The sequence below is a fragment of the Hordeum vulgare genome, chromosome 6H, assembly GCF_904849725.1.
Source record: "Hordeum vulgare subsp. vulgare chromosome 6H, MorexV3_pseudomolecules_assembly, whole genome shotgun sequence".
NCBI lineage: Eukaryota > Viridiplantae > Streptophyta > Magnoliopsida > Poales > Poaceae > Hordeum > Hordeum vulgare.
In genome coordinates, this window is record NC_058523.1 from 60744351 (window position 1) to 60772038 (window position 27688).

Here is a 27688-nt window from a genome sequence, read left to right on the forward strand (position 1 = left end):
CTCCCCTTCCACCTGAACTCTCCGTGCCCAACTGTTTTCCACAATGCTTTTGCAATCTTCCTCCTCCAACCATCTCGCCTAAAACCTAGGCCGGTGGCCCCCAGCCGGGCTCCTCCGTTTGCACACACCACCATGTGTGTCTACAATAACTGGCATGTGGTCGGAGTGTCTCGGTTCAGAATTTATAACCTTATATGCCAGAAATCTTTGCCTCCAACTAGGCGTCGCAACCACTCTGTCTAGCCGCTCCCGTACATACTTGTCCATTGAATGACTATGGTTTCTCCACGTAAAGACATTACCCACAAACCCTAGGTCATCAAGCTCGCAAAACTCTAGTGCCTCCTTAAATCTATCAATCTGATGTTGCGGCTTTGGTGCTCCCCCTTCCTTCTCCCATGAGTGCAAGATTTCATTGAAGTCGCCTATGCAAAGCCATGGCTTATCACTTTGTTGTTTGAGAGTCCGAAGTAGCAGCCATGTTTTCCCCCTTGCCTCAACCTTTGGCTCTCCATAAATGCCCGTAAATCTCCACGTGAAACCATCAGCTTCTGTAATTTCCGTGTCAATGTGATATCTTGACTTGAACCCGATCATCTTCAGCTGAATTGTATTCTTCCAAAACACCACCAGGCCTCCACTCTTCCCCTCACAATCATTTACGATCATATTTGGCAAACCAAGTTTCCACCTCACCCACTCAAGTTATCCTCCCTTCATCTTGGTTTCCGACACAAACAACACGTCAGGGTCCTCCCTCTTCTGGACATCCAGAAGACCAGCAATGGCCAGGCCATTCCCCAAACCTTGGCCATTCCACCCCCCTAGCTTCATTGGGACTCATGAAGCTGTCCTGGCAGCCCCGCGTTCATTTGGTTGGGTGTGGCATCAAACTCCCCCTCTCCCATCACTACATTAGTCTCCCTTGCCTTTTTGTGTTGTGTTTGTTCCTCCACCTCCATTACCTCAGCACCCCTTTTTGTCCCCACCGTCAAAGCAGTACCACCCCCATATGTATTCCCCACCTTCTCCCTACTCACCCTACCAACCTTCTTGTACTTCTTCTGCTTCTTTCCCGGGTGGTTAGTGTTCAACTTCTCATCCTCCTTTCTCTGGGTTACTCCCACCTCGTCACGCCCTTTGTCTCCTGGTGCCGGGGCATTAGTGTTCTTCATGTCTCCAGCACAATCCGTCATTCCCTCTGGCCCATTTATTTGTTTGTACGGTTTTTCTTCAGTGTCTAGAAAAAGCAAAAAAAAAGTGTGCGGTTCAACGTGCAATGCAGTAACCACCCCGCCGCACAACCACCCTTGATATCTTACATCTTTCTCATTCTTTTATTACTTCAAGTTCTTCTTTTTTTTCCTATTCGATGCACTTTTTCTACGAAATTGATGAACCTTTTTCTAAAAGTTGATAAATTCTTTTCCAAATTTCGATGTTTTATTTAAATTTGATGAACCTTTTCGTATTCAATGACTTTTTTTTAATTCGATGAACTTTTTCTTAAAAACTTTGATTGTTTGTTTCAAACTTCATGAACTACTTTCAAAATCTATGAACTTTTTCTCAAAATCATTGATTTTTGTATCAATTTTGATGAACTTTTAGCAAATTTGATGAACTTTTTTCCAAAGTCGATGAACCCTATTCAAATTCGTGAATGTTTTCTCGATTTTGATAAACTTTTTTCGATATTGATGAACTTTTTGCCAAAACCGATGAACATTTTTCATGTCCGATGAACTCTTTTTCCAATTTCATGAACTTTTTTTCAAATTTGATGATTTTTTTTCAAATTCGATAAACTTTTTTCAAAACCGATGAACTTTTTGTCAAAACCGATGATTTTTTTCCAAAATCGACTAACGTTTTTCAAGTTTGTTGAACTTTTTTTTCAAAATTGATGACCTTTTTGTCAAAATCGATGAACGTTTTTAAGTGATGATTTTTTTTGCAAATTCTAGTATTTTTCAAATTTGCAAACTTTTTCCATTTTTGCAAACTTTTTTCAATCGGTACAAACCTTTTTTTAATGATTTCTTTCAATTCGTTATTTTTGTGAATGTTTTTGAATTTTATGTTTTTCTTTCTTTAAATAATACTGCTGTAAGTTTAATGTTTCTACTAAAAGAAGGATCAAATAGAGTTGTTTCCTCCAATAAACAGTTAAGTGAGCTTGTCTTAGTGGTTGACGTGCGTGGCACTCAACTAGTTGGCTAGAATTCGAGTCCCAATCCACGTGAACAAAATTAGGTTGCCCGATGAATTGTCCGGAAATACATGAACTTTTGTTTTCAAATTGATGAAGTTTTTTTTTAAAATTTAGTGAAGTTTTTTCCAAATAGATAAAATATAGATTCATGATTTTCTTTATTTTGGTGAACTTTTTCCAAATTTAATGAACCTTTATTTCAATTTCTATGAACTTTTTTCAAAATTTATGAACTTTTCCCTAAATTGATGATTTGTTTCCAAAAAAAATATGAACCTTTTCCTTTAAATCTGTAGAAAAATATTTCACTTTTTTATTTTTTTCATAAATAGAAAAACAGGACGGTTTTTTCCTACCGGGTCAAAAGAAAAACACAGAACAAAAAAAAACTGAACAGCTAGCGAGCGGCCGAACAAGCGAACCTAGAGACCGAACTCAGCCCGATCGAGCCAGCGTACTCGTGGGCCGGCCTATGCCAGCGACAGTGCGAGCGCCAGGTCGTTAACGGGCTAGTATTTTTCGGCGAATCCTATTTAGCGCCACAGGCGCCGGTTTACAGGCAAATTTGCTAACCGGCGCGCGCAGCGCGTTAGCTGGGCTCGGCTCATCTTCTGGAGTGACAAAAAAAAACTGCGTTCAAATTCCATGAACTTTTTAAAACAATGATAAACTTTTATCAATTTTTCTGAACTTTTTTCAAAACCGTGAATTGTTTTTAAAAATCTGTGAACTCATTTCATATTCGAAGAACTTTTTTCAAACATGATGAACTTTTTTTCAAAATAGATGAACATTTTTAAAATTCGATGAATTTAAAAAAATGATGAACTTTTTAAAAATTTGATGAACGTTTTTGGAAAATTAGTGAACTTCTTTTGAATTGGATTGACTTTATGAAAATTTATGAACCGTTTCAAAATCCATGAACATTTTTTAAATACGATTTTTAGTTTTCTAGTTTTATTTATTTTATTTCCTTCTTTTTTTGTAAGCCAATGGTTATTGGTCTGGCCCAACAGGGGGCGCTGCAGGCGCCTGGAGCAGGAACCGGCGCCTGCAGCGCCGTATAGGAGCACCCTATTTTTCCTGGGCCATACAGCCCTAACTGGAATGAATTTGGGTCGCCGCAAAGTTCGCTCCGCACTCGGCCCAGGCCGCTTAGGCCATCCTAACCCGGCGCAGTCTCTCTCCCCGACGCCTCTCTCCATCCCCAAATCGCCACCACCGCCCACTCCCAGCACCGGCAGCCTCCGGCGATCTCCCGCGCCGCCACGTACCAGCGCCTCTCCGCCTCGCCTCTCTCCTCAAGCCCCCTGCATCCGCGAAATCCTACCGAGCAAACACCCTTCTCCCGAACCTTCCACGGCGGCGGCGTCAGGCGTGGTTTGGTCGGAGCCCCATCGTCTAGTAGCAGAAGCTCCGCCTAGAACGGCAAAGGGCCCGGCCGCACGGTGGAAGCAGGGCTGCCGCTTCGTTCCCTAAATCCCGGCGCCTAAACCCTCCAAATCTCGACTGGGCCTAGAGTTTGTTCGGACTGTCACTCGCCGCTTCCCTAATCAGAGCCGGAGGCGCCGGCGGCGGCGGCGGCGGTAGGAATGGGGGACGAAGATGGTGACCCCGACTGGCTTACCGCCTTCCAGGTAACCATCTCACCTTCCCTACTCAAACTTCTTCTTCAAATCCTCCCCGTCTGCTGCTGCGAATGGTTTTTTTTTTCTCTTTCGGGGAACAACCTGCACGAAGATTTATTTCAGAAAGAGATCTATGGTTGGGTGGATATGCAGATTGGCGCCACTTAGCTGCTTAGCTCTTTGATGTATGTACCCGTTGCTTCGGTGCAGATTTGAGTTGGGAATTGTTAGATATTTAGGGTATGTGGTCTACCCCTATTCCTCTGCGCTTATCCGTGGTGCCACTCACAATCGCATATCTGAGGCTAGGGGTAGGGACCTTTCTTGTACTGTCTTTCCAAAGAGTCCATCTCTTATAGAGATAATATTCCTAGTCATTTTAACTAGTTTTCCGGGATAGAGTCCAGATCAAATTACCAACCACGATCATATTTGTCTGTTAACGGATTCTACCAGTTTATGTCCCGGGAGCACACGCTTGTGAGCAACGCGCCATAATAGAGTGTAAATTCCTCTAATTATGTAGATCAACATTAGGGCTGTAATCTAATTATACGATCTAGCTCCTTCCGATCATCACTATACCCGGGTAGTCTTTCCAATATAAATAATATATTGTATTCCAGTGATAATCGACCAGCTTCCTTAAGTATATAACTTAAGTATGTTCCAACAAGTAATAATTCCACGATAATCATGAAAGTAATTCCATGTATAAATATATGTATAATTCCATAATGAGGTATTTCGAATATTAGCAATTCCTATTATTTGAATATAGTTGCAGGATACATAATTCCAACAGGAATTGAGCCCTGCAGCAAATCCTTAGAACAGGTTGCGCTGTGTTGCAGACGGCCACCATTTCTAGCATATGTTACTCTCCTCTTATCCTGCCCTGTCGCCAATTCATATAACTAATTATATCTTTCATTTTGGTGCTGGTGGGCTTTTGTGAAAGCCAGTATGTTGTCCTTGATCTACTTTGGCTTTCCGTAATTGTGTCATGTTCTTACCAAGACCAGAGTTCTCTATAAGTGGATTGCTATTGTTTGGCAATTACATTGTTGTTAGTTACGGCTACACACACATGAATGGCGCTTCTCTTTTGGATACAGGCACCAAGTACTGCACCGGTGATGCTTTCTTCTGATTCCGACCGTTCTCGTGGAAATAGCCCTACAAGAACCGGTCCATCTAAACAAGAAGAAAAGGTACCTTATCTTTAGGCTTTTCTATAACTTGTTTGGTTGGTGTTGAGGACCAGTAGCTATAACTTCAATGCATGTACTAGGCTTTTTGAGGGAACATGTACTAGTTGCACACACCTGTCCATGTAACTGTATCGTTAATATCTATACCAACATCTCTTTGTATAGGCTCCGAGGAAGAAGTTGATGCTCTCATCTGATTCTGATGCTTCTCCTGTAAACAGCCCTTCAAGGGCTGGTGACGCTAATGAAGAAGAGGACTCGCTTCCCAATACCAGGAAAAAAGATGGTCAGCAAGCTAAGGGTAAAAAAACAAAGGTTGCTGTAAGAAAAGTTCCTGAGAAAAGAGATGGTAAGACTAATGAGAAGGTTCCCGGAGATGAAACAAAAATAGATACCTTGGAACAACCTGAAGATGAAGCTAATGAGGAAAAAATGCAGGACAAGCTTGCGGATAATTCTGTAAGATACCCACCCACTCCCCTTCCCCTTGCACGCATTCCTATGTGTTTCACTCCATAACACTGATTACGCATTAATCTCTGTTCACAAATATAAGATGTTTTGGATATTTCAATGTGGACTACATACAGACTGAAATGAATGAACAAACACAATAAAACGTGTCTATATACATCTGGTTCGGAAAAAAGTTATAACATCTTATATTTGTGAACGGAGGGCGCACTTGTTAAGCTCCAGCTGATTCCTACCAAGTGTTGCGGTCTTTTGTGCTGTGGGTTGTTATTTCTGTAACTAGTTACAGACCTCAGTTTTTTTACGGAGTATATGTTCTGAATTTCAGGTCTCCCAGAGGTTGCCATTGACCATTGCTGATAAAGTTCAACGTTCAAAGGTATGATAGTTCTAATGGTCGCACTAGTGCTGCTTAAGTGCAAAGATTTTTCATCATAAGAAGTTCAATGTCTGCAACCAGAAGCCTGAAGTACCATGAACATCCATCTTGTTATGTGGCTTCTATTTTCCTTGTGAGAAAGCTGTCTAATTAGCATCCAGGGAATTGAAGAGAAACATATGTTACTATCAATGGAAGAGCAATCAATTTATGAGATTTTGCCAAACTTTGGTGTTTCTTTATTGCCAGACTTTGATGTTCCTTTATGCTATATGTACTTGTTCCCTGACAGGATGTAATGGGATTTTATTTAAGTACTGAATATAAAAATTAGTTGTGATAACAGGCAAATATGTGTAATGTGTGTTAAAATGGAATATATCGGCATCTTGCCTTTTGGAAAATATGGATTTCCTGGAAGAGATTATTACACCGTCTCTAGAGTAGCACATACCTGAACTTTGTTATTAGTCCCCCCAAGTTTATAATCATCTTTTATTCTAGGCATTGGTTGAATGTGATGGTGACTCGATAGACTTGAGTGGAGATATTGGAGCTGTCGGTAGGATAGTAATTTCAGATGGTCCGACTGGAAATCATGATTTATTACTGGACCTGAAAGGTACTGCCAAGGTTACTTTCATTATTGTGTAAACATGTATATACTTTATTTGATTTCTGTTTTTCACTAATTTTATCTGTACCAACAGATAAGTTATTTGAAAATCGCTTCTCCTTGCAATGTTCCAAGCGATTTAATATCTTCTTTCTTGCTGTGCTCACACAGGAACAGTGTACAAATCAACTATAGTGCCATCCAGGACATTTTGTGTTGTAAGTTACATCCAAAATTGAGTGCAATTGTGCATTTGTACTTTTCAGTATGTTCCTTATTCATCTGGGCATTATCTCATTTCTTTCAGGTCAGCGTGGGACAAACAGAAGCAAAGGTTTGTCTACTATAACATGAGGTCTACTTCCTCCGCTCGGAATTAGTTGACGCTCAAACGGATGTATCTAGCACTGAAATATGTCTACATACATCCGTTTGACGGTTTGAGCATCAACCGATTCTGGACGGAGGGAGTATATGTGCATTTAACTTCTCCGTGGAATCAACACATCTATCACCTAATGCCCCATTTTCACTAGTAAATTTGATTATGTATTAGTTGCATTCTGTTTCAAAGGATGCAACTGCTTGCTTTAATTCTCCTCTCCATGTGCAGATAGAGGCTATCATGAATGACTTCATTCAGTTGGAACCTCATTCCAATTTATTTGAATCAGAGACTATGATGGAAGGTCAGTCTTTTGTCTTGCTGGGCTATCTGCTATCAGTTGTAATCGACAGTTTGTTGCTATTGAATTTCTTGTGTTAACACTTAACTATTTGGGAGAAGTCTTCATCCAAGCTACTTTTGCAATTGAGTATGGTCTTAATGTGAAAGAACAGTCAATCTTCATGAAGTTGTGAGACATTGCCCACAAAAAATAGTTGTTTTTCTAACAATTGATATCGTCTATATAGGTACCCTTGATGGATTCACATTTGATTCAGATGGAGAGGGTGATAGGCTTCATGAACTTAACGCTTCTCAGAATGATCCAAACAATGAGAATGAAGATCAACCTAAGGGGAAAACCAAAAGGAAAGCAGCCATTAAGCCAGCGGTGTGGTTTCTTGCCTCTCTTTTTGTTGATCTGCAGTTTTTGAATTTCTTTGGACTGATCTATTGTATTCAGATACTTACATGTCCCTAGTGATGAACTGTTTATTACACACGTTAATGCAAAGCATGAATACCTGATCCCATCGATTTATCAGTTACTTCAGCATTTTACCATGCAGTAACTTCTCAGACTCCATTTGTGCTTAGGAGCATAGCTTATGTTGTCTGGGTTTTAATTGCGGAGCCAGGTACTTGACGATTGGATGTGTTGCCTTGTTAGAAGTTATATACACTGCATCTTGTTTGCCAAAAAAAAAACATTTCAACTTTTGATGGCCATCCATTTCTTAGTACTTGCTCATATCCTGTTGACATGCCCTTTATTGTATTCACCATGATCGACTGACTTCTTTGCTTAGCATTTCCATGCCCTATATGGAGTAGTTAGACCATAGTGACACATCCAAAAGTTTTCTTGACATGTGTATCTCTGAAGCCTTGATGGCTGGTGAGCAGTTCTGCTAGAGCATGTTAGTTATTACCAAGCAAGTATCATGGAAGTATGAAAGACTTAGTATACTTTGTTACCACATTGCAATATCATCAAGTTTCTGATGGCAAACTTGAACTATATTTTGTGGTATTAGGCAAAGGGACAGAAGAAGGCAAAGGTTGCTAAGAAGGGAACAAGGAAAACCCAAACAACGAAGAGAGCGAAGAAGGCAAAGAAATAGTTACTTGCCGAAGAACCGGGGTATTCACTCTGAACTAGCTTGTGAAATAGCAAGGATGAGGACTCACTCTGAACTGACACAAGGAAGCGATGCCCTATAACCGACCCAGGTTTGGATATTATCTGGGACTATCGGTGTATCATGTTGTACTTTTTTTTAGGAACACTAGGGGAAACACAGTGTTGTAATGCTAATAACCGTATGCTCTGTGCTGGTAGTTAGCCAACTCAGCGTCTGAGAAATCAAACACTTCATATTTGTTTGTAATAAGGAGATGAGCCTTATTATGCATGTGTGATGAGAAGTTGTTGTACACTGTGATTCCGTTGTATTCAAATGTAACAATGCAGTTGTGTGACCAGAGCAGGAAAATAGAATTCTGAATGTTTATGGTTTGCGGACGTCATTTCAGCGGACACTTCATATGCTTTTGTGCTTTAAGATGCAATTGAATTGTCCACATGTTTGCTGAATGAAGCTGGAACCAACATGGGATGCCCCCTGAATCGTGATGAAGAAAGGCGCCATAGTGCATCGCGTGGCCAGCATCGGTTGAGCCTTATTGGCTGAACCAGAATCAGATTTTGGAAGATATGCTCTCTCCGGAACCAGAACTAAACTTCAGAATTGAAATGGAGCAGCCGTGTCAGATTAAAGGGGGAAAACATGCACAATTGCACAAACACATGACGGCAAAGATGTTACCAAGACGTTTTCCCTCAAAAAAAAAAATGTTACCAAGACGAAGGGCGGTAGCCAGAGGATATAGTTTTCAGCTGCCCGCCAAATTCCCACAACCGAATTCAATACGAGCGGCAAATCTCCCCACCAAAGCAAAAAAAAAAAATTCAAACCTATTGGGCGCTATACAAAATTTGGAGCGGCAAATCGACTAGTTCTATACGAAATTTGGGGCGCAAAATCTCACCACCAAATGTTTCGGACACGCGGCAAAATTAGTTGATTTTCACCGCCAAAACAACACATATGGCGGTAACGCGAGGATACAGTTTTCAGTCGCCCGCCAAACTCCGACGACTGAATTCAGAAGGAGCGGGAAATTTCGCCGCCAGAACGAAATTTCGTCCAATGTTTTTGGGCGCTAGACGAAATTGGAGCGGGAAAACGGACACGGATTTTCCTATAATCTTTAAAAACAAGTGCTGTACGAAATTGGATCGGGTAATCACGTGGCCAAATATTTCAATCACGCGCCAAAGAAGTTGATTTCCACATGGCTTCGCGACAGACCGCCCAATCCCCTGGATCTGAATGAAATTCACAGGACATGAAATGGCGAACACTCACACCACTAAAGAGGCAGATCCAAGCATAGCGAGTTAGCGACAGCAACGGGCAAGGGCAAACAAGCATAAGATCAAAGCAACTCATTGTTCCATAGAATTCACAGGTCTGAAGATACAACGACACAACTGGAAACAGTGTGCTTCGAGCTGAAGCACACCCATGCATGTAACATCCATCCCAGCTACTCCGACCTAACTACGCAATGGCCGCCTACGCCTTCTTGGGGGACTTGGCGGTCTTCTTGGGCGACTTGGGCTCCTTGGGCGACTTCTCGGCGGTTTTCTTGGGGAGCAGCACCGGGTTGATGTTGGGGATGACGCCGCCGTGCGCGATGGTGATGCCGGTGAGCAGCTTGCCGAGCTCCTCGTCGTTCCTGATGGCGAGCAGCAGGTGGCGGGGGGTGATGCGGCTCTTCTTGTTGTCCTTGGCGGCGTTGCCCGCCAGCTCCAGCAGCTCGGCGGCGAGGTACTCGAGGACCGCCGCGAGGTAGACGGGGGCGCCGGAACCGACGCGCTGCGCGTAGCGGCCCTTCTTGAGGAAGCGCCCGATGCGGCTGACGGGGAACTGGAGCCCGGCCTTGACGGACCGCGACACGGACTTCTTCCTGGGGCCGCCGGCCTTGCGCCCGGCCGCGCCCTTCTTCCCCTTCCCGGCGGCTACGGTGGCTGAGGCGTCCATGGCTAGGTGGAGAACGGATTCGGGAGTAGGAGAGATGTGTGTGGAGATTGCTTGACTGCTGATTGCCGGGTGCGTTGGTGAGGAAAGAGACGGGATTGCCGAGTATTTATTCGTGGGGAGGAGGGGAGGAAGAAGGGGCGGTGGGCCCATGGATCCGCGTGAACGGCAATGGACGGCTGGATCGGCAGCGGGATGGACGGCTGTGATGCCAACAAAAACGATAAAGAATAAATATTTGGGATGTGTAAAGATGTGTTTGCTTTCAAATGTGATGAAATTATGCTATTTGATTACCTGCATTTAGTTTTTGATTTGTATCGTACGAAATTTAAAGCATCTTTCAACCAGGCCCGTCAGGAATGATCGAATGATTGATACTTCTTAGTGAACCAACCTTGAGCGGATGAATACAGAATGCAACTTCGTTCTCCATAATAATTGGGTGTATGTGAGATTGCATGTGGTTTGTTCGTTTAACTCACATCCTCATCCATTTATTAGTCCCTTTTAATATATACAATGATGTTTTGATTTCATATAAGGTCTACATACACAAAAACGCATCAGCGTTGTAGTTCCATTCACACGTTCGTAGTTTTGCTAATTTTAAATGTTTAATTTTCTGTTCAATTGGTACTATTTTGGATGGATTTTATCAAATTCATCGTGCATGGTCGGTCATTTGAAATTTTCTTTGATCAGTAACGTTATATCGTAGTTTCGCGCGACTTTCATGTTGCATGTGTTCATATTCGACAACGATCGTATACTAGTGGATCTAAATCTTTCTCTTTCTCGTGACTCGTGAGTAACACATGCATATGTGTGTCTATGATACTCCTTAATCTTCTTCATTTAATCCTTTTTAATCATTACTTTAGGCCTCCTGTCTCGCATACTATTACACTAGCATCATCGCCGACATCATTCCTTTCGATCTCCTCTCTCGCGTCTTATTGCACTAGCGTCATTGTCGTCATCGTTCATCTATGCCTCCTGTCTCGCATCCTACTACACTCGAGCGGTCGTCGTTCATCACGGCCTTCTTGCCCATTTCCTAGTACACTTGAGCGGTCGGCATCGTCTCTCTCGGACTTCTCGCGTGTGTTCTGCTACATCGCAACCAACATTGACTTCGTTCCTCTCGACCTCTTTGCATTTATTCTAATACAGTATTGCTAGCCTCATATCCTGCATCCTACTACATTGCGACCATCAAGACGTGCGCATTGCATTTCTCCTCCCCATGTTGTACCTGAGCGCCCTCATGTTCATCCATTCACACGTACTTTCTTTGCGACGACGCTTGCAACTAGTTGGTCATCCCGATGATGGGGTCGCTCGCCCGCGACTTTGTGCTTGTCGTGTCGAATGCGACATTGTTGTCATCATCCACCGCAGTCGCCAAGGCGCTCTACTGTAACTATGTGTGTTATGTGTAATTGTTAACTCTTAATCATATCCATTGTATGCAACCGAAAATTGTGTAATTGCATAAGCCCATTCAATGTAAGACGCAAAACGTCATGCCAAAACTGTTCCCTTAATACAGATAGCCTACATGGGGCACAACCAAATGATGTAGATGTTGGGTTTTTGCATGTTTTTTCTCAACCAGAGCCAACTAAGACACACATGCAATCGATGTGGATAACCAAGCACGCACTAAATAAAGAGAGAAAGATTATCGGGTCCACCTATTGGGACATAGACCAACTCCAAACACGCGATTCAAACGGACACGCGCTATGTTTGTCTTTTGTCCCTTTGGTGTGGCGTGTCCGTCCCCCTTTTGTGAATGGGTTGACTGCGTGCCCAACGGGCGGACCCAAATTTTATCCTCGCGGTCGTCCGACATCCATTTTTTATCACACATTATTTTTTCTTTGAATTTGCACGTTATTTTTATTTCACCAAATGCATTACAATACGTACATTATTTTACCAATTTTTCGCCACGAGTATAAGACCAAAGAAGACAAGAATCACAATTAGATATTTTAAAAAGATGTCCAAAATTCATAACTGCTCCTACTACTTGGACTAAGATCTTCTCTCTGTCCCCCGCGCCCAGCTCCCCAGCCTAGATGGTTCTTGCTCACTACTGCGAGCTCCGGGGACTCTCACTCCACTTATATCGCACATCCGCAACGACTTTGTGCTCAACGGCTCTTTGTTGGGTCTCACAAGCCACGAGAGCAACGGTCTGATTGTATAGCGCGTCTGTGGCGCCTGGTCCCACATGTAAGGTCCAAGTCAAAACGTTGACCTGATGGATATGGCAGTGTTCACGGAACGAGCCAGTGCAGACAAACAAGGGGCAAAGTTGAACACGATTCATAACTGATGGCAAAACTGAGTATAAAGACAACACTGAGGGCAAAAGGATAATTAGCCCATATATCATCAGATGCCTACACGGCACCGCAAGTAAAGGGGTACTTATTCATATGTATACTTAAATTATTGATTTCGGACAGAAAATAGATTGTCACATGTTAACTGTATTTTTTGTCCATCTCATAGAATCTTAGTTGTTAGTTGAAAGCAAACATCAATTGCGAAGTAGCCTTATGCGTTTTGCAACTTCACATATGACATCGCACGGTGAACATCATGCTCATCATGCTTAGGGTTTTCTTCTTTTATATTCACTACGATCAGCCTAAGTGCTACGTGTCGTACTAACACTACTCCACCCATCAAGCTAAACAACATGCCACTCATAATTCCAAAATCTAGTTGTTCAAATATGTTATTGATATTAATAAACCGTAACGTTATCTAGTGAACCCAACTTGGAAGAGGGTATCAAGCAAACACATTTTCATAGTAGTTTTAGTTTGTAACGCGAGATCAAATGGTGTCAGTTTTGAAAGGAAAATGCCTTTCTCTAAAGAAACTATCATGTTATTCTTAAGAATATGCCACCTCCATACAACTAAAATTGTCAACTAAATGTTCACAAATGTCATCCCCTTTCGACGACGTACGCTAGCTACAAGATGCACATCATATAGACATATTCAAAGCTTAGTTGTTCCTCGGAAATGCATGTTGTAGGACGAGCTACATGCATGACTTTATCCAGTCCGTTCGCATGTGCTTAGGATTCGAGCCAGCCCGGTATTCCCGGCTCCTGCCCCCCTATGGCTTGGCCAGCCCGTATCATGTCAAAAAGAGCTACTCCCTCCATCCATATATATAGGGCCTAATGCATTTTTCGAGATTGCCTTTGACTATTGATAAGATTAATAGTATATGAAATGTATAATGTAAAAATTATATCAATGAAAGCTCCTTTCACGTACGAATTTGAAGATATGCTTTATGTAACTTGAATGTCATATATTATTGCTCTAGCATACGGTCAAAGTTAGCCTCGAAAAACACATTAGCCCTATATATATGGATAGAGGGAGTAGCATTAAAGAAGACTGGTGCATGCCCCTGCCAGCCGTAGCACATCATTGACGAGACGGGAAGCAAAAACAAATTTATTAGCACACTGTGAGATAATGTGATTAGTGATATGCACTTAGCACTGTTAGAATGGTACACTGCATCACTAATCCATAGTTACATAAATATGAAAGAGTAAGTATACCATGATTAGAATTTTACCTACACAATTAACCCATAGTTAATCTAATCTGGCAGAACAAGCACCAAACTAAAAATGTTAATCTACATCATTGGGCCATAGATGATGTAATCTGGCAGAACAAGCACCATCTTTAGTAAACAAAAAAGTACCGATTTTCTTAAATCTACAAATAACAAATACTAATAAACTCACTCTCCAGGAATCTCTAATTACATTGTGTAATGTATATTTTGTTAACAACAAGCACCACACAGACAGTTAATATAATCAAATCGAGCAATTATCAAAATATGAATATTAAACTCTACATGTATTATAATATTACCCTAATGCATTAGATATACTACTAATATTGTTAGAATTTATTTCAATTTATCTGGAAAAAAGAACTTACTTAAATTTTGATTGGACAATCTATCAAAGGTGATCTATAGTAGTGCGTCGTTTTGTAGACTAGGCTCCATTGTGGCTGGTATTTTACAAAAGTCCGAAAATGCTATTTGTAAATTTTAGGAAAAATGTTTTTTTTTGCATGAACATATAGGTGTTCTGAGTTACACATGTATATAAGCACAATTATTTTAGTTTTTTTTTGTGAAGTGGAAACAAAATTTTCCGCCAAAAATTAAAATGTCCCACTAATAATTATATAGCAATTATCAATTTACCAAAAATCAACCTAATTAAGTTGTATTAGTCTGGCTAATAAGAGCTTTTCATACGCAAAGTACCCCAGTTTCCATTTGATAGTACATCTACCAAACGTGCTTAACGATAATTTATTATACTAGCATCTTTGTGTCTAATCATGACCTGAAAAAGCTTGTGCCCCCATCCCTCATCTAGTACTTACCGGTCAAGTCAATTATTATTTTTAACTACCCAACTGTACGTGAATTCATCTCTCGAGCAAACCAGTTGTTATACACTTGGCTACATGTGCGGACAGTTGTGCCAATTTCATACCGCTACCCAACATCATAGCTACTGACACGACAAGAGAACGGGGGACAAAAGCTGACATGAACGAATCGCGAGGCCAAAGAAACGAATGAGATAAAGTCCGATGTATCGCTCGTGACCATTAAGTCGCTCTCAGTTGTTCCTGCTTTAGTTTCGAAATGCACGTGTGTCCCATATAGAGAGACGTGAGGGAATAGTATTTCTCTACATATTTTGGTTCATCATGGATGGGCAACGAACATTGTATAGATAGAAGCATAATTTCCACCTTTTACCTAGATCATGTTAACAAACTTGGCATCAAGAGATTGGGATCCAATTTGGATGCAATGGTACTCACACGTTTCACCGTTTTGCCCCCGCTCTTTTGCAACCCTCACTTTTCTCCTCCATCTCGCGACCCACCCTCTCAAAAGCTCAAACTAGGGTCTATCGTTGGGTCAAAGCCTTTGACCGTTACTTGGTGCGGTTACCGACGCGTGGGACACATGGCAGCGGTCGTAGATAACAGGTGCATATACTAACTTGTGGGACCCGTATGTCAGCGTTCACATGGTCGTAGATGGGTGGTCTCGCTAACGCGTAGGACACCATGTCAGTGGTAACTTGGTTGAAGGTTGTGTGTGCAGTTACTGACGCGTGGGAACCCAACGAAGGGCCCATGGGTCGGTGGTTGCATCGTGGTATGTGGGCGTTCAAACTATTGCATAGGACATCCAATGGCAGGGTCATCTCTGTGCGGGTGAGTGGTTACTAACGTGTGGACGGCGGACCAATGTGTCAATGGGTGAGCAGTTACCGATGCATGGGCGACGGGCCAATCTATTAGCGGGTGCGCGATTATTGACACGCAGAACCCCAACCGCGGGCCCACCTGTCGGTGGGTGCGTGGTGTTATCTGAGCGCTCTCGCTGACGCGTGGGATGCCTGTCGGTGTCAAAACCGGTTGATCTCGAGTAGGGGGTTCGAACCGTGGATCTTGGGTCGACGAGGTAACAAGGGGTGAAGGAGACAATGTTTACCCAGGTTCAGGCTCTCTTAATAGAGGTAAAACCATACGTCATGCTCTTGTTGAATTGATGAAGTAGTACAAAGTACAATATTGATCTACCTCGAGATCGACTGTTGTGATCTAAAACCCTAACCGTAATGAGCTTAATGTGTCCTACGAGCTATGGACCCCTGGCTTATATAGATACCATGGGTTTATAATAAGAAAGGAATATGTCGATCACTCAGTCGCCTTGGATTGTATGCCAAGTCTTCGAGAGAGTCCATCTTGATTTCAACATCACCAACGATGGTCGAACGGTCCAAGAGTCCGGTCCATGATAATAGATAAGCGGCCCGAGGAACCCTTAGTCTCGGACTCCCTCAGTAGCCCCCACCTAGCCTCCAATGTCGAAACCTTCAACCTCTCGCTGCTTCATAGAGTCTTCGGCTTGCGAGGCGGGTTCTTCTCTTCCTTTAACCAACAATAGTTCGACTCCCGATGACCTTCCTTCCTTCACACACACACACACACACACACACACACACACACACACACACACACACACACACACACATATATATATATAGTCTATTCGTCATCCAAGGTGCAAAATAAGTTATTCTTCATCCAGATAATCTTATGACCGTTTCATAAATAAATTACATTTTGGAATACTAATAGTTACATTAAAATTGATTAATTACGTAAAATTTGATGTAAAAAATTAAAAATATAGGTCATAAGACCAGAAAAATCGCATTTCATATATATTTTACACTATTTTTTATGTTTGTAATTCTACGTGACATATTTTTTTTATGATGACTATATATTTTCTTACGGTCTATTTTTACGTATGAAATAAGAAAGTAAATTGAAATATAAAATTACGATGCATTGATGTGAAAATAGAGGGTGGTGAAGAATAACTATTCTTCACCCAGGATGACGAATAGTCAATCCTTATATATATATATATATATATATATATATATATATATATATATATATATATATATATATATATATATATATTCATTCTATATACATATATATACATATATATATATTCATTCTAGGTCGGTCGTTCGATTGTGAATAGTGTCGTTTCCTCCTCTATCTGAAAGGTCGCTGCTGGTCAAGGCCTACACCCCTTTATGAAAGAGTGGTTCGAGACTATTTTTACCAACACATTCCATCTCGGAGACCATGTCCATATTTTCGAGGGATATGGCTTTTGATTTGGGTTACCCCATGGACCCATAACCGTATGGTTTTATCGGGAAATGGCAGGGTTCACGGCGTAGTGGTGGGGATTTTGGTATTTTAGCGAGCCATAAAAGGTAAAACCGCCACCATAGCCCCCTTACGCACTCCAGATCTCACAACGTTGTTGCCATTCCCTTCCCCCAAAGCTCCAACACTCAGGCCCTCCTTCTCCTCTTGTTCCCTTGAATTCCTCCCTTAGTTCGGCGATGGCCATCTCAGGTTCCAAGGGCAAGTGGGAGGCCACTTGCATCACCGAGAAGGACATCTTGGAGCTGAAGAGCTCCGGCTACCTGCTGGAGAACATAGCCCACCGCTCTCGAGAGAAGGGATGGGTTACCCCCACACCAAAATATGTGGAGAGAGTAGTTTTTGTTCCTCATTTTCTGTGGGGTTTGGGTTTTTCCCATCACCCCTTCTGTTCGGGGCATCATGTTTTACTACGGGCTCAACTTTCATGATCTTCCTCCAAACTCCATCACACACCTCTCAGCCTTCATCACAGTCCACGAAGCATTTCTACGAGTCCAACCCCACTTCGTCCTATGGCTGAAAGACCTCAACATCAAGCCCAAAGTCGTCAATGGCGAATAGGCTAATTGTGTGGGGCGATGATCAGCAAGCTTGCTGGGGTCAAATGGCCAAAGGGAACCTTCATAGATACTGTCAAGGCGTGGCAAAAGGAGTGGTTCTACATCACTAAGCCGTGCGGTGCTGGAGAGGCAGCTCCTCCAGCATTCAGATATAATCCTCCCACCCGCCTTGTGTCATGGACGGAAAAAGCCTTGGATTGGGGGGAGGCCACGGAGGTGAAGTAGCTTAGAAAGAAGATCTCCAATCTACTCAAGAAGAAGATCGAGCTTACCAATGTAATCTAGGTAATGCTGCATCGCCGCCTTCTCCCCCGCCAACATCGGTCTATCCTGATGTGGGATCAAAATCCGGAGTATCCAGACAATGCGCATGCACTTTGCAGAACTCTTTCCACATTACCCACAAGAAGTCGTGGAAGGCGCTTTTGAATTTGGGGTCACCGTCCTTGGCATAGTTCTCTTGCTCAGGAGGAGGGCAACTAATATTTTCTACCACGCGCCTCCAATCCTGTTTGAAAAATAAAAAATGCACGAATTACCGACCCCGAGACAACGTGGGGATCCAGGTTAAGGAATTAAACTGAACTGACCCATTCAATATGATTATGGTCCAAATAGTCGTCCTTGGTGTTTTGCCTCATGAAGCCTTCCTTCTCGCCCTTATAAAGATCGGCTAGCACGACAACTAATGTCATGTGATCTGCTGGACCCTCCCGCTTGTATCGGGTGGCGTCGCTCGTACCTTTGAATTGCCAGAGAGGATGGGATCTCTGTTGGAGAGGCTCGACACATCGCCTTGTTGGAAATATGCCCTAGAGGCAATAATAAAATGGTTATTATCATATTTCCTTGTTCATGATAATCGTCTATTGTTCATGCTATAATTGTATTAACAGAAAATAGTAATACGCGTGTGAATAAATAGATCACAATGTGTCCCTAGCAAGCCTCTAGTTGGCTAGCTCGTTGATCAATAGATGATCATGGTTTCCTGATCATGGGCATTAGATGTCATTGATAACGGGATCACATCATTGGGAGAATGATGTGATGGACAAGACCCAATCCTAAGCATAGCACTAGATCGTATTGTTCGCATGCTAAAGCTTTTCTAATGTCAAGTGTCTTTTCCTTCGACCGTGAGATTGTGCAACTCCCGGATACCGTAGGAGTGCTTTGGGTGTATCAAACGTCACAACGTAACTGGGTGACTATAAAGGTGCACTACCGGTACCTCTGAAAGTGTCTGTTGGGTTGGTACGAATCGAGATCGGGATTTGTCACTCCGCATGACGGAGAGGTATCTTTGGGCCCACTCGGTAGAACATCATCATGAGCTCAATGTGACTAAGGAGTTAGTCACACGATGACGTGCTACGGAACGAGTAAAGAGACTTACCGGTAACGAGATTGAACAAGGTATAGGTATACCGATGATCGAATCTCGGGCAAGTTCTATACCGACAGACAAAGGGAATTGTATACGGGATTGATTGAATCCTTGACATCGTGGTTCATCCGATGAGATCATCGTGGAGCAAGTGGGAGACACCACGGGTATCCAGACCCCGCTGATGGTTATTGGCCGGAGAGGTGTCTCGGTCATGTCTGCTTGTCTCCCGAACCCGTAGGGTCTACACACTTAAGGTTCGATGACGCTAGGGTTATAGGGAATTGTTATACGAGGTTACCGAAATTTGTTCGGAGTCCCAGATGAGATCCCGGACGTCACGAGGACCTCCGGAATGGTCCGGAGGTAAAGATTGATATATAGGATGGATGGTTTTGGACACCGGAAATGTTTCGGGCGTCATCGGTAATGTACCGGGACCACCGGAAATGGTCCCGGGGGTCCACCGGGAGGGGCCACCAGCCCCAAGAGGTAGCATGGGCCAAAAGAGGGAGGGCAACCAGCCCAAAGTGGGCTGGTGCGCCTCCCACAAGGAGGCCCAAGGCGCAGAAGGTGGAGAGGGGGGAAACCCTAGGCGCTGGTGGGCCTAAGGCCCACCTAGGGGTGCGCCACCCCTTCCCCTGCCCTGGCCGCCGCACCTCCCATCTGGGGGGGCTTCCGCACCACCTAGGGTGGGAACCCTAGGGGTGGCACCCCCTCCCCTCCTCCTATATATAGTGGGGTTTTTGGGGCTGTTTGACACACCGTTTTCCCTCTCCCTCGGCGCAGCCGTGCCCCCTTCTTCCTCCTCTCCCACGGTGCTTGGCGAAGCCCTGCCGGGAGACCTCGTCTCTCCATCGACACCACGTCGTCGTGCTGCCGGAGATCTTCCCCAACCTCTCCCTCCTCCTTGCTGGATCAAGGCGCGGGAGACGTCACAGGGCTGCACGTGTGTTGAACGCGGAGGTGCCGTGGTTCGGCACTAGATCGGAATCACACCGCGATCTGAATCGCCACGAGTACGACTCCATCAACCGTGTTCTAGCAACGCTTCCACTTAGCAATCTTCAAAGGTATGAAGATGCACTCACCCCTCTCTCGTTGCTGGTCTCTCCATAGGAAGATCTCAATATGCATAGGAAAAGTTTTGAATTTATGCTACGTTACCCAACACGCCTTATGTCTTCCGCCATAACATCGATCATGCTAAGCCGATGGTGTGTCAGCACCTTTATCTTGGCAACGAGCAGTCTCACCTCTGCGTCATCTTCTTTATACGGGCTTCTTGGGTGCCAATTAAACCACTTCTTAAGCGAAGCGGTTGAGAATTCGGGCAGACCCCGTCCAACGAGGTCAAACAAAGGTACATCTTCAATGTAAAACAATTTAGAAGTCTACGGAAGCTTCCTTCAGGGTACCTACCGGATACCCTACTCCGGCTATGCGCCATACTCCGGCTCCCCAACTTCATAAATAGTCCTGGCTCTGTTCGAGGGACAAGGTAGAAAAACTTCTTCCACTATTCAAAATGGGCTTCACATCCTAAGAGCATCTCGCAAAGAGTGATGAATCCCGCAATATGGAGTATAGATCCAGGGGTGAAACGGTGAAGTTGGATTCCATAATATTCCAACACGCCTCACAAAAAGGAAATGATGGGGAAGCCCATGCCTCGTACGAGGTAGGGAACGAAGCATACCCTCTCTACTGTATTGGGTGTAGGAAACCTCTCTACAAAGGCCTCGCCGTTAGCGGAGGTTAACCCAGGACGGGAGGGGGCCAGATTTGCGTCGGGTAAATAACCCTGCACTTCGAGCTCGCGTAGGCGAAGGCGCGAGATGGAGCAGCTGGCCCAATCTACGAGGAGAGATCCATGAGGACGTGAGGAGGGGCCAGCGATAGTCGTCATGACTTCGCATATCTAGAGTTCTTCTCAACGTGTTGAAAGGGAGGAGGAGCGTTACTCGGGGGCACGTGTGTGTTATATGGTGCGTGATTCCTTTTCTTTAGGGAGGAACCGCTCATTTACCACTGGCGCATAGGAATCGAGGGGGTGGTTAACTTTGTGAAAGAAAATATCTACTCTTTGTGGGCCATGTGGCACTTCGTCCGTTACACATGAAGAAATGGTGCGGAAGAAAGGGTCAACCGGATACAATACGAAACTCGCCTCACAAGCTAAAAACCGAATACAATACGGAGTTGCACTAGAGGAAGTACTAAACATATTTAGTTTTCTCGGAAGGCAGCTGTTTGTCGAAGTCGAGCCTCACCTCTTCTTTGGATCTTCGTCGAGACATCGACTAGGGTCACTGCGTGGAGGATGTAGAGTCGTCACATTCTCCTTGTGATGGTATCTTTCACGTCTTTTGTGGTATCAATGGGGATGTTGTAGAGCTCCTACACAAGTTGACACGTTGGGAGCATGAATCTAAACCCGTGCACGTGCCAGTTGCCACCACCCTGTTGTGAGGCGACTAGCCACCTCGAGCTCCCCCATTGTCCTGCCCCTCCAAGGTGGTTGGCCACCTCGAGCTCCCACCGCCTGCTTGCCACACTCCCATGCGCCACATCTAAATCGGATAGAGAGAGAGGAAGTCGTAGACTTTGGAGGAGGTAAGGTTTGTGGGATCGAAGTAAGTAATTGAGTACACGTTCTAAATAATAGGTCCACGGTTTATGACATATGCAGCAGGACAAATCTCAAAGAGTGGTCCGACGGTGGATGTTGTGACAGTATGTTGCGTGAGGTAAAAAACTCTCCTGACTAGGACTTGAGTCGCCAACAAAACTTTGTTCCCTTTGTCCCTCGTGTTGCCATGGAGAGGAAGACGACGACCCCCACGCGCGCAACGCATGGTAGATTCTCAGTAGCAGCATATGCAATCGAGGACCGAAGGGGGGGGGGTCTTGAGACGAGGGTGGATTTGCGGGCTATGAAATCAACGTTGTGCCATGTGTGCCAAGTTGCATAGTAGAGCCTTGAGTGTGACGCATACAGGTGATTTGTGAACAGTTTGCTTGAGTCTTGTATATGAGTTGTGGGCCACTCGTGAGCTGAGCTGAACAAGAGGAAGTACTCCTCCTTCCCAAAATCTTGGACACCTAAGTTTTTTCAAAAAAATCCAAAAATCTAAGGCGTTTTAGCACTCAACTCCTCGTGTTCTGTCTTGTACGATCAGCATAAGCTAACTATTATTGATTGTACATCACTAAGGGCCAGTTCTTTTGGGTCAATTCCAGAGAGGAATGAGAATGAAAAAATAACTCAATTCTGCCCCAGGAATGATCCAGAATTATCTCAGAATTACATTGCAATGTAGAATTGCCAAAACTTGACAATTCTGCCAATTCTGTTAAGTCCCTAAAAAAAGGGTCCGGGTTAGACTATTGCCCCTGTTGTAAACACATATTATAGCCAGAATGCCACTCCTACCTACCCCTGCATTGCTCGCTCCCTCCCATCGCGCTGGCGCTCGCCCTCCCCTCGCACACTTCCATCGATCCGTTTCAGCACCGCCACCGGTGGCCTCGTCAGATCCGGCTGCCGTACGCGCCGCCGCTCCTTCCCGCCGGGCCGCCGTACGCGCCGCCGCTCCTTTCCGTCGGGCCGCTGTACGCGCTGTCGGCTCCCTCCGCCCGTCCGCCGTCCGCTCCGTCCTTCCATCCGCCGTCCGCTCCGTCCTCCCATCCGCCCGAAGTTCGCTCCATCGCCCGGCTGCCGTCCGCTCCATCCGGCCGGCCGCCGTTCGCTTCGACTGCCGTTCGCTCCGTCCTCCCGGCCAGCCTCCAGTCCGTCCGCCCGTCGAGCATCCCTTTTCCTCTGCATCAGTTTGTATTTGTGATGCTAGTATGCATGGCTGGCAGCTCTTTACCAGTTTGTATTTGTGATGCTAGTTTATCAGTTTGTATTTGTGATGCTAGTTTGTATGCATGGCTGGCAGCTCTTTTTTGTTTTCATATTATATACATAAACTATTAGAAATAATCAAGTGCTAACAATTCATCAATCATTCAATTTAGGGGCATTTAAGACATTTCAACAAACAGCTCATACAATAATTATATGCTAGAATCACATAAAAGAACTGAACGGATAATTCTGTGGTCAGACAATTCTGTGAGCAGTTCCAGAATCATAATTCTGGAGAATTACAACATGAAAAGAACCGCCCCTAAGACACGTTTGTTAAGGTATATCGTGGAGAAAACTTTCTATAACAATGGCTCAGTAATTTGCGACTAGTCTTCCGTTAATTTCCTTGTGAAAAGCTTAAACGCCCTACATAATGGAAAGTAGGGAGTACTAAACAGATTTGGTTTTCTTGGAGGGCAGCTGTCTGTCGAACCCAGCCCTCATCTCATCTTTTCTGGCACATACGGTGTCCACGGGCACGGCTCGCTGCTACAAAGTGTCAGATGATGTTTGCTTCACGAACTACTTCCTCCGTTCCAAAATATAAGATCTTTTAGAGATTTTTTTAGGAGACTACATACAGAGTAAAATAAGTGAATGTACACTCTAAAATATGTCTATATACATCCGTATGTAGTTTATAGTGCAATCTCTAAAAGGTCTTATATTTAGGAACGAAGGGAGTAGCATTTATCTCGAGGCTCAACCTATTTGTGAATGTAATTATAACTATAAATAACGTGTCATTTCGAAAGTCCGTTCAGGAATTCAGAGGTTGGTTCTAAGACTATCCACAATGAAAATAACATAGATAGAAATATAGATGTCACCTAAGCAAAAAATATGATATGGTATCTAATAAATAAAAAAATAAAAAAATTAAGTAACTTTATGATACTACTTTATGATATGATATATAATAAATAAGGTCATTTATAATACTACTTTATGATACTATTGTATGATACTGCCTTCATAATGCATAGTATCATAAAGTAGTATCATAGATGACCTTATTTATTGACATGCATGACACATAGTGACATATCATTTAACATGTTACGGTATCTACCTATGTTACTCTAATCCTCTTTCTTCTTTAATTGTCTGCCACATCAGCATGTTTGTAGTTCCAAGTACATGATACTACCTTAGTTATTCCCACTATGGCCAGCCTTACCAAGTTATTCATACTAGAAGTAACATAACGGATACCATGGCAAGATGAGTCTATAGGCTAATAAATGAAAGACCCAATGTTACTACCCCTATTTACTATCCACTGTTGAGGTAGTTAATTAGACTAGTAACATATGTATGTTACTACGGGGTGTTTGTTTCCAAAGACTTTTTGGTGTAGGGACTAAAAGAAATCCTTTTTAGTCCCATGTGAAACAAATAGGAGAGACTTTTAGGGACTAAAAAGAAATGTTTGGAACTAAAGGAAGAAGTCCCTCTGGGAGGGTCTTTTGAAGACTTTTTTGGTACTTTTTCCAACGGTGCGCCTACTTTTAGCATGTCATTTTATAACTTCTAGTACATTACTAAGGATAATATGGCCTTTTTGCATGTCATTTAATGACCTCTAGTCCATGTTTAGTCCATGAAAACAAACGGGTAGGGACTAGGAACTTTTTAGTTGGGACTAAAAAAAAGTCTTAGGACTTTTGAAACAAACAGGGCCTACTACCTCCGTCACGGTTAAGTTTGCGTGCATTTCCACAACACATAAGATTTAAGGTGCATCACATTTACTCCTAGTAGCTAATTAGTACTTCGTTGTACTACTTCTATATGCATACTTAGTGTGAATGCTATTTTTCAACTCATTTTACAGCCAATCAATAACTATCTAGATTCTAGAGAATTTTCATGCACGCCTTCTAAACCGTGACGGAGGGAGTACTCTATGTTACTCCCCATTGTAAGTAGTACAATGCATGATGATGTGAAGTTTAGACACACATCCTTCACTTTGCCCAACGAAAGAGGTGTGTCCGCTTCCAATTGCATCAGTAAAGACAACAAAGCAAATCGTATCTGATGACAAGTCACAAACAACAACAACAACAACAACCAAGCCTTTCAGTCCCAAACAAGTTGGGGTAGGCTAGAGTTGAAACCCATAAGATCTCGAAACCAAGTCATGGCTCTGGAACGTGGATAGCTAACTTCCACGCACCCCTGTCCATGGCTAAGTCTTTGTCGATATTCCAAACCTTCAGGTCTCTCTTATTGGACTCCTCCCATGTCAAGTTTGGTCTACCACGACCCCTCTTAACATTCTCAGCACGCTTTATCCGTCCGCTATGCACCGGCGCTTCCGATGGCCTCCGTTGAATATGTCCAAACCATCTGAGACGATGTTGGACCAGCTTCTCTTCAATCGGTGCTACCCCAAGTCTCTCTCGTATATCATCATTCCGTACCCGATCCTTCCTTGTGTGGCCACATATCCATCTCAACATGCGCATCTCTGCTACACCTAACTGTTGGATATGTCATCTCTTGATTGGCCAACACTCCGCGCCATACAACATCGCAGGTCGGATAGCTGTCCTATAAAACCTGCCTTTTAGCTTTTGTGGCACTTTCTTGTCACAGAGTACGCCAGAAGCTTGGCGCCACTTCATCCACCTAGCCTTGATTCGGTGGCCCACGTCTTCATCGATATCGCCATCCTTCTGCAACATGGACCCCAAATATCGAAACGTGTCTCTCTCCGGTACCACCTGCCCACCAAGGCTAACCTCTCCATCCTCGTGCCTAGTAGCACTAAAACTGCACCTCATGTATTCAGTTTTAGTTCTACTAAGCCTAAAACCTTTCGATTCTAGAGTCCGCCTCCATAACTCTAACTTTCTATTAACCCCCGTTCGGCTATCATCGACTAGCACCACATCATCCGCAAAGAGCATACACCATGGGATATCTCCTTGTATATCCCTTGTGACCTCATCCATCACCAGATCAAAAAGATAAGGGCTCAAAGCTGACCCTTGGTGTAGCCCTATTCTAATCGAAAAGTCATCGGTGTCGCCATCACTTGTTCGAACACTTGTCACAACATTATCATACATATCCTTGATGAGGGTAATTTACTTTATTGGAACTTTGTGTTTCTCCAAGGCCCACCACATGACATTCCGAGGTATCTTATCATAGGCCTTCTCCAAATCAATGAACACCATATGAAGGTCCTTCTTTTGCTCCCTGTATCTCTCCATCAGCCGTCGTACCAAGAAGATGACTTCCATGGTAGACCTCCCAGGCATGAAACCAAATTGGTTTTTGGTCACACTTGTTAACCTTCTTAAGCGATGTTCAATGACTCTCTCCCATAGCTTCATAGTATGGCTCATCAGCTTGATTCCGCGGTAATTAGTACAACTTTGAACACCCCCCTTGTTCTTAAAGATTGGTACTAAAATACTCCGCCTCCATTCTTCGGGCATCTTGTTTGACCGAAAAATGTGGTTGAAAAGCTTAGTTAGCCATACTATCACTATGTCTCCAAGGCCTCTCCACACCTCGATGGGGATACCATTAGGACACATCGCTTTGCCTACTTTCATCCTTCTTAACGCCTCCTTAACCTCACACTCCTGGATACGTCGCATAAAGCACATGCTGGTATCATCAAAGGAGTCGTCTAGCTCAATGGTAGAGCTATCAACCTCTCCATTGTAAAGGTTGTCAAAGTACTCCCGCCATCTACGCTTGATCGCCTCATCCTTCACAAGAAGCTGACCATCTCCGTCCTTGATGCATTTGACTTCGCCAACATCCCTCGTCTTCCTCTCCCTAATCTTGGCCATCTTATAGATGTCCCTTTCGCCTTCCTTAGTGTTTAAACGTTGGTAGAGGTCCTCATATGCCCGACCTCTCGCTTCACTCACCGCCCGCTTTGCTGCCTTCTTCGCCACCTTATACTTCTCCATGTTAGCTGCACTCCTGTCCAGATATAGGCATCTGAAACAGTCCTTCTTCTCCCTAATAACCTTCTGGACCTCATCGTTCCACCACCAGGTGTCCTTAGCTTCCCTTCTACTTCCCTTGGTCACCCCAAACTCCTCTACAGCGACCTTCCGCAAAAAGGTCGCCATACTCGTCCACATCAAGTTTGCATCGCCTCCTTCCTTCCAAGGGCCCTCCTTAATGACCCTCTCCCTGAAAGCCTGGGATGCCTCCCCCTTAAGCTTCCACCACTTCGTTCTAGCGACTTTGGCGCGCTTATATTGAGGGACAACACTCTCTCCAGGTATCGCTTTACAATCAATGCAAGCGCGTCTGTCTTCTCTTCTAGAGAGGACAAAATCAATCTGGCTAGAGTGTAGACCACTACTGAATGTCACTAGATGGGATTCTCTCTTTCTAAAGAGGGTGTTAGCTACAACCATGTCGCAGGCTAGAGCGAAGCTCAGGACGAAGCTCAGGACATCTTCTCCTTCTTGGTTCCTGATGCCATAGCCAAAGCCCCCCATGCACCCTTTCAAAACCTGTGTTAGTTGTACCCACATGGCCATTGAGGTCTCCTTCTATGAAGAGCTTCTCACCAATAGGTACCCTCCTAACCAAGTCCCCCGGGCCTTCCTAGAACTCACTCTTGGTGCTCTCATTGTGACAAGTCACAACCCAAGCAAAAAATAGAAG

At 43.9% G+C, this 27688-nt stretch overlaps 2 protein-coding genes across 2 annotated transcripts; one reads left to right on the top strand and one right to left on the bottom strand.

Annotated features, from left to right (window-relative positions):
• The first annotated feature begins 3376 nt into the window (after positions 1 to 3376).
• Positions 3377 to 8716, top strand: LOC123401307 (DNA-binding protein BIN4). The gene is made up of 10 exons (XM_045095081.1): positions 3377 to 3855; positions 4965 to 5060; positions 5226 to 5519; positions 5863 to 5913; positions 6418 to 6535; positions 6701 to 6747; positions 6837 to 6863; positions 7143 to 7218; positions 7445 to 7587; positions 8234 to 8716. The coding sequence occupies exons 1-10, from the start codon at positions 3811 to 3813 to the stop codon at positions 8318 to 8320; spliced, it is 984 nt and encodes a 327-aa protein (XP_044951016.1). The 5' UTR covers positions 3377 to 3810; the 3' UTR covers positions 8321 to 8716.
• Positions 8717 to 9698: 982 nt separating this feature from the next.
• LOC123403336 (histone H2A-like) lies at positions 9699 to 10391 on the bottom strand. The gene has a single exon (XM_045097277.1). The coding sequence runs from the start codon at positions 10304 to 10306 to the stop codon at positions 9839 to 9841; it is 468 nt and encodes a 155-aa protein (XP_044953212.1). The 5' UTR covers positions 10307 to 10391; the 3' UTR covers positions 9699 to 9838.
• Positions 10392 to 27688: the final 17297 nt, after the last annotated feature.

Coding starts and splice junctions, on each gene's coding strand:
- LOC123401307 (XM_045095081.1), top strand. CDS start 3,811: ATGGGGGACGAAGATGGTGACCCCGACTGGCTTACCGCCTTCCAG. Junction 5,061..5,225: donor CATCTAAACAAGAAGAAAAG/GTACCTTATCTT, acceptor CTCTTTGTATAG/GCTCCGAGGAAGAAGTTGAT. Junction 6,748..6,836: donor CATCCAGGACATTTTGTGTT/GTAAGTTACATC, acceptor CATTTCTTTCAG/GTCAGCGTGGGACAAACAGA.
- LOC123403336 (XM_045097277.1), bottom strand. CDS start 10,306: ATGGACGCCTCAGCCACCGTAGCCGCCGGGAAGGGGAAGAAGGGCGCG.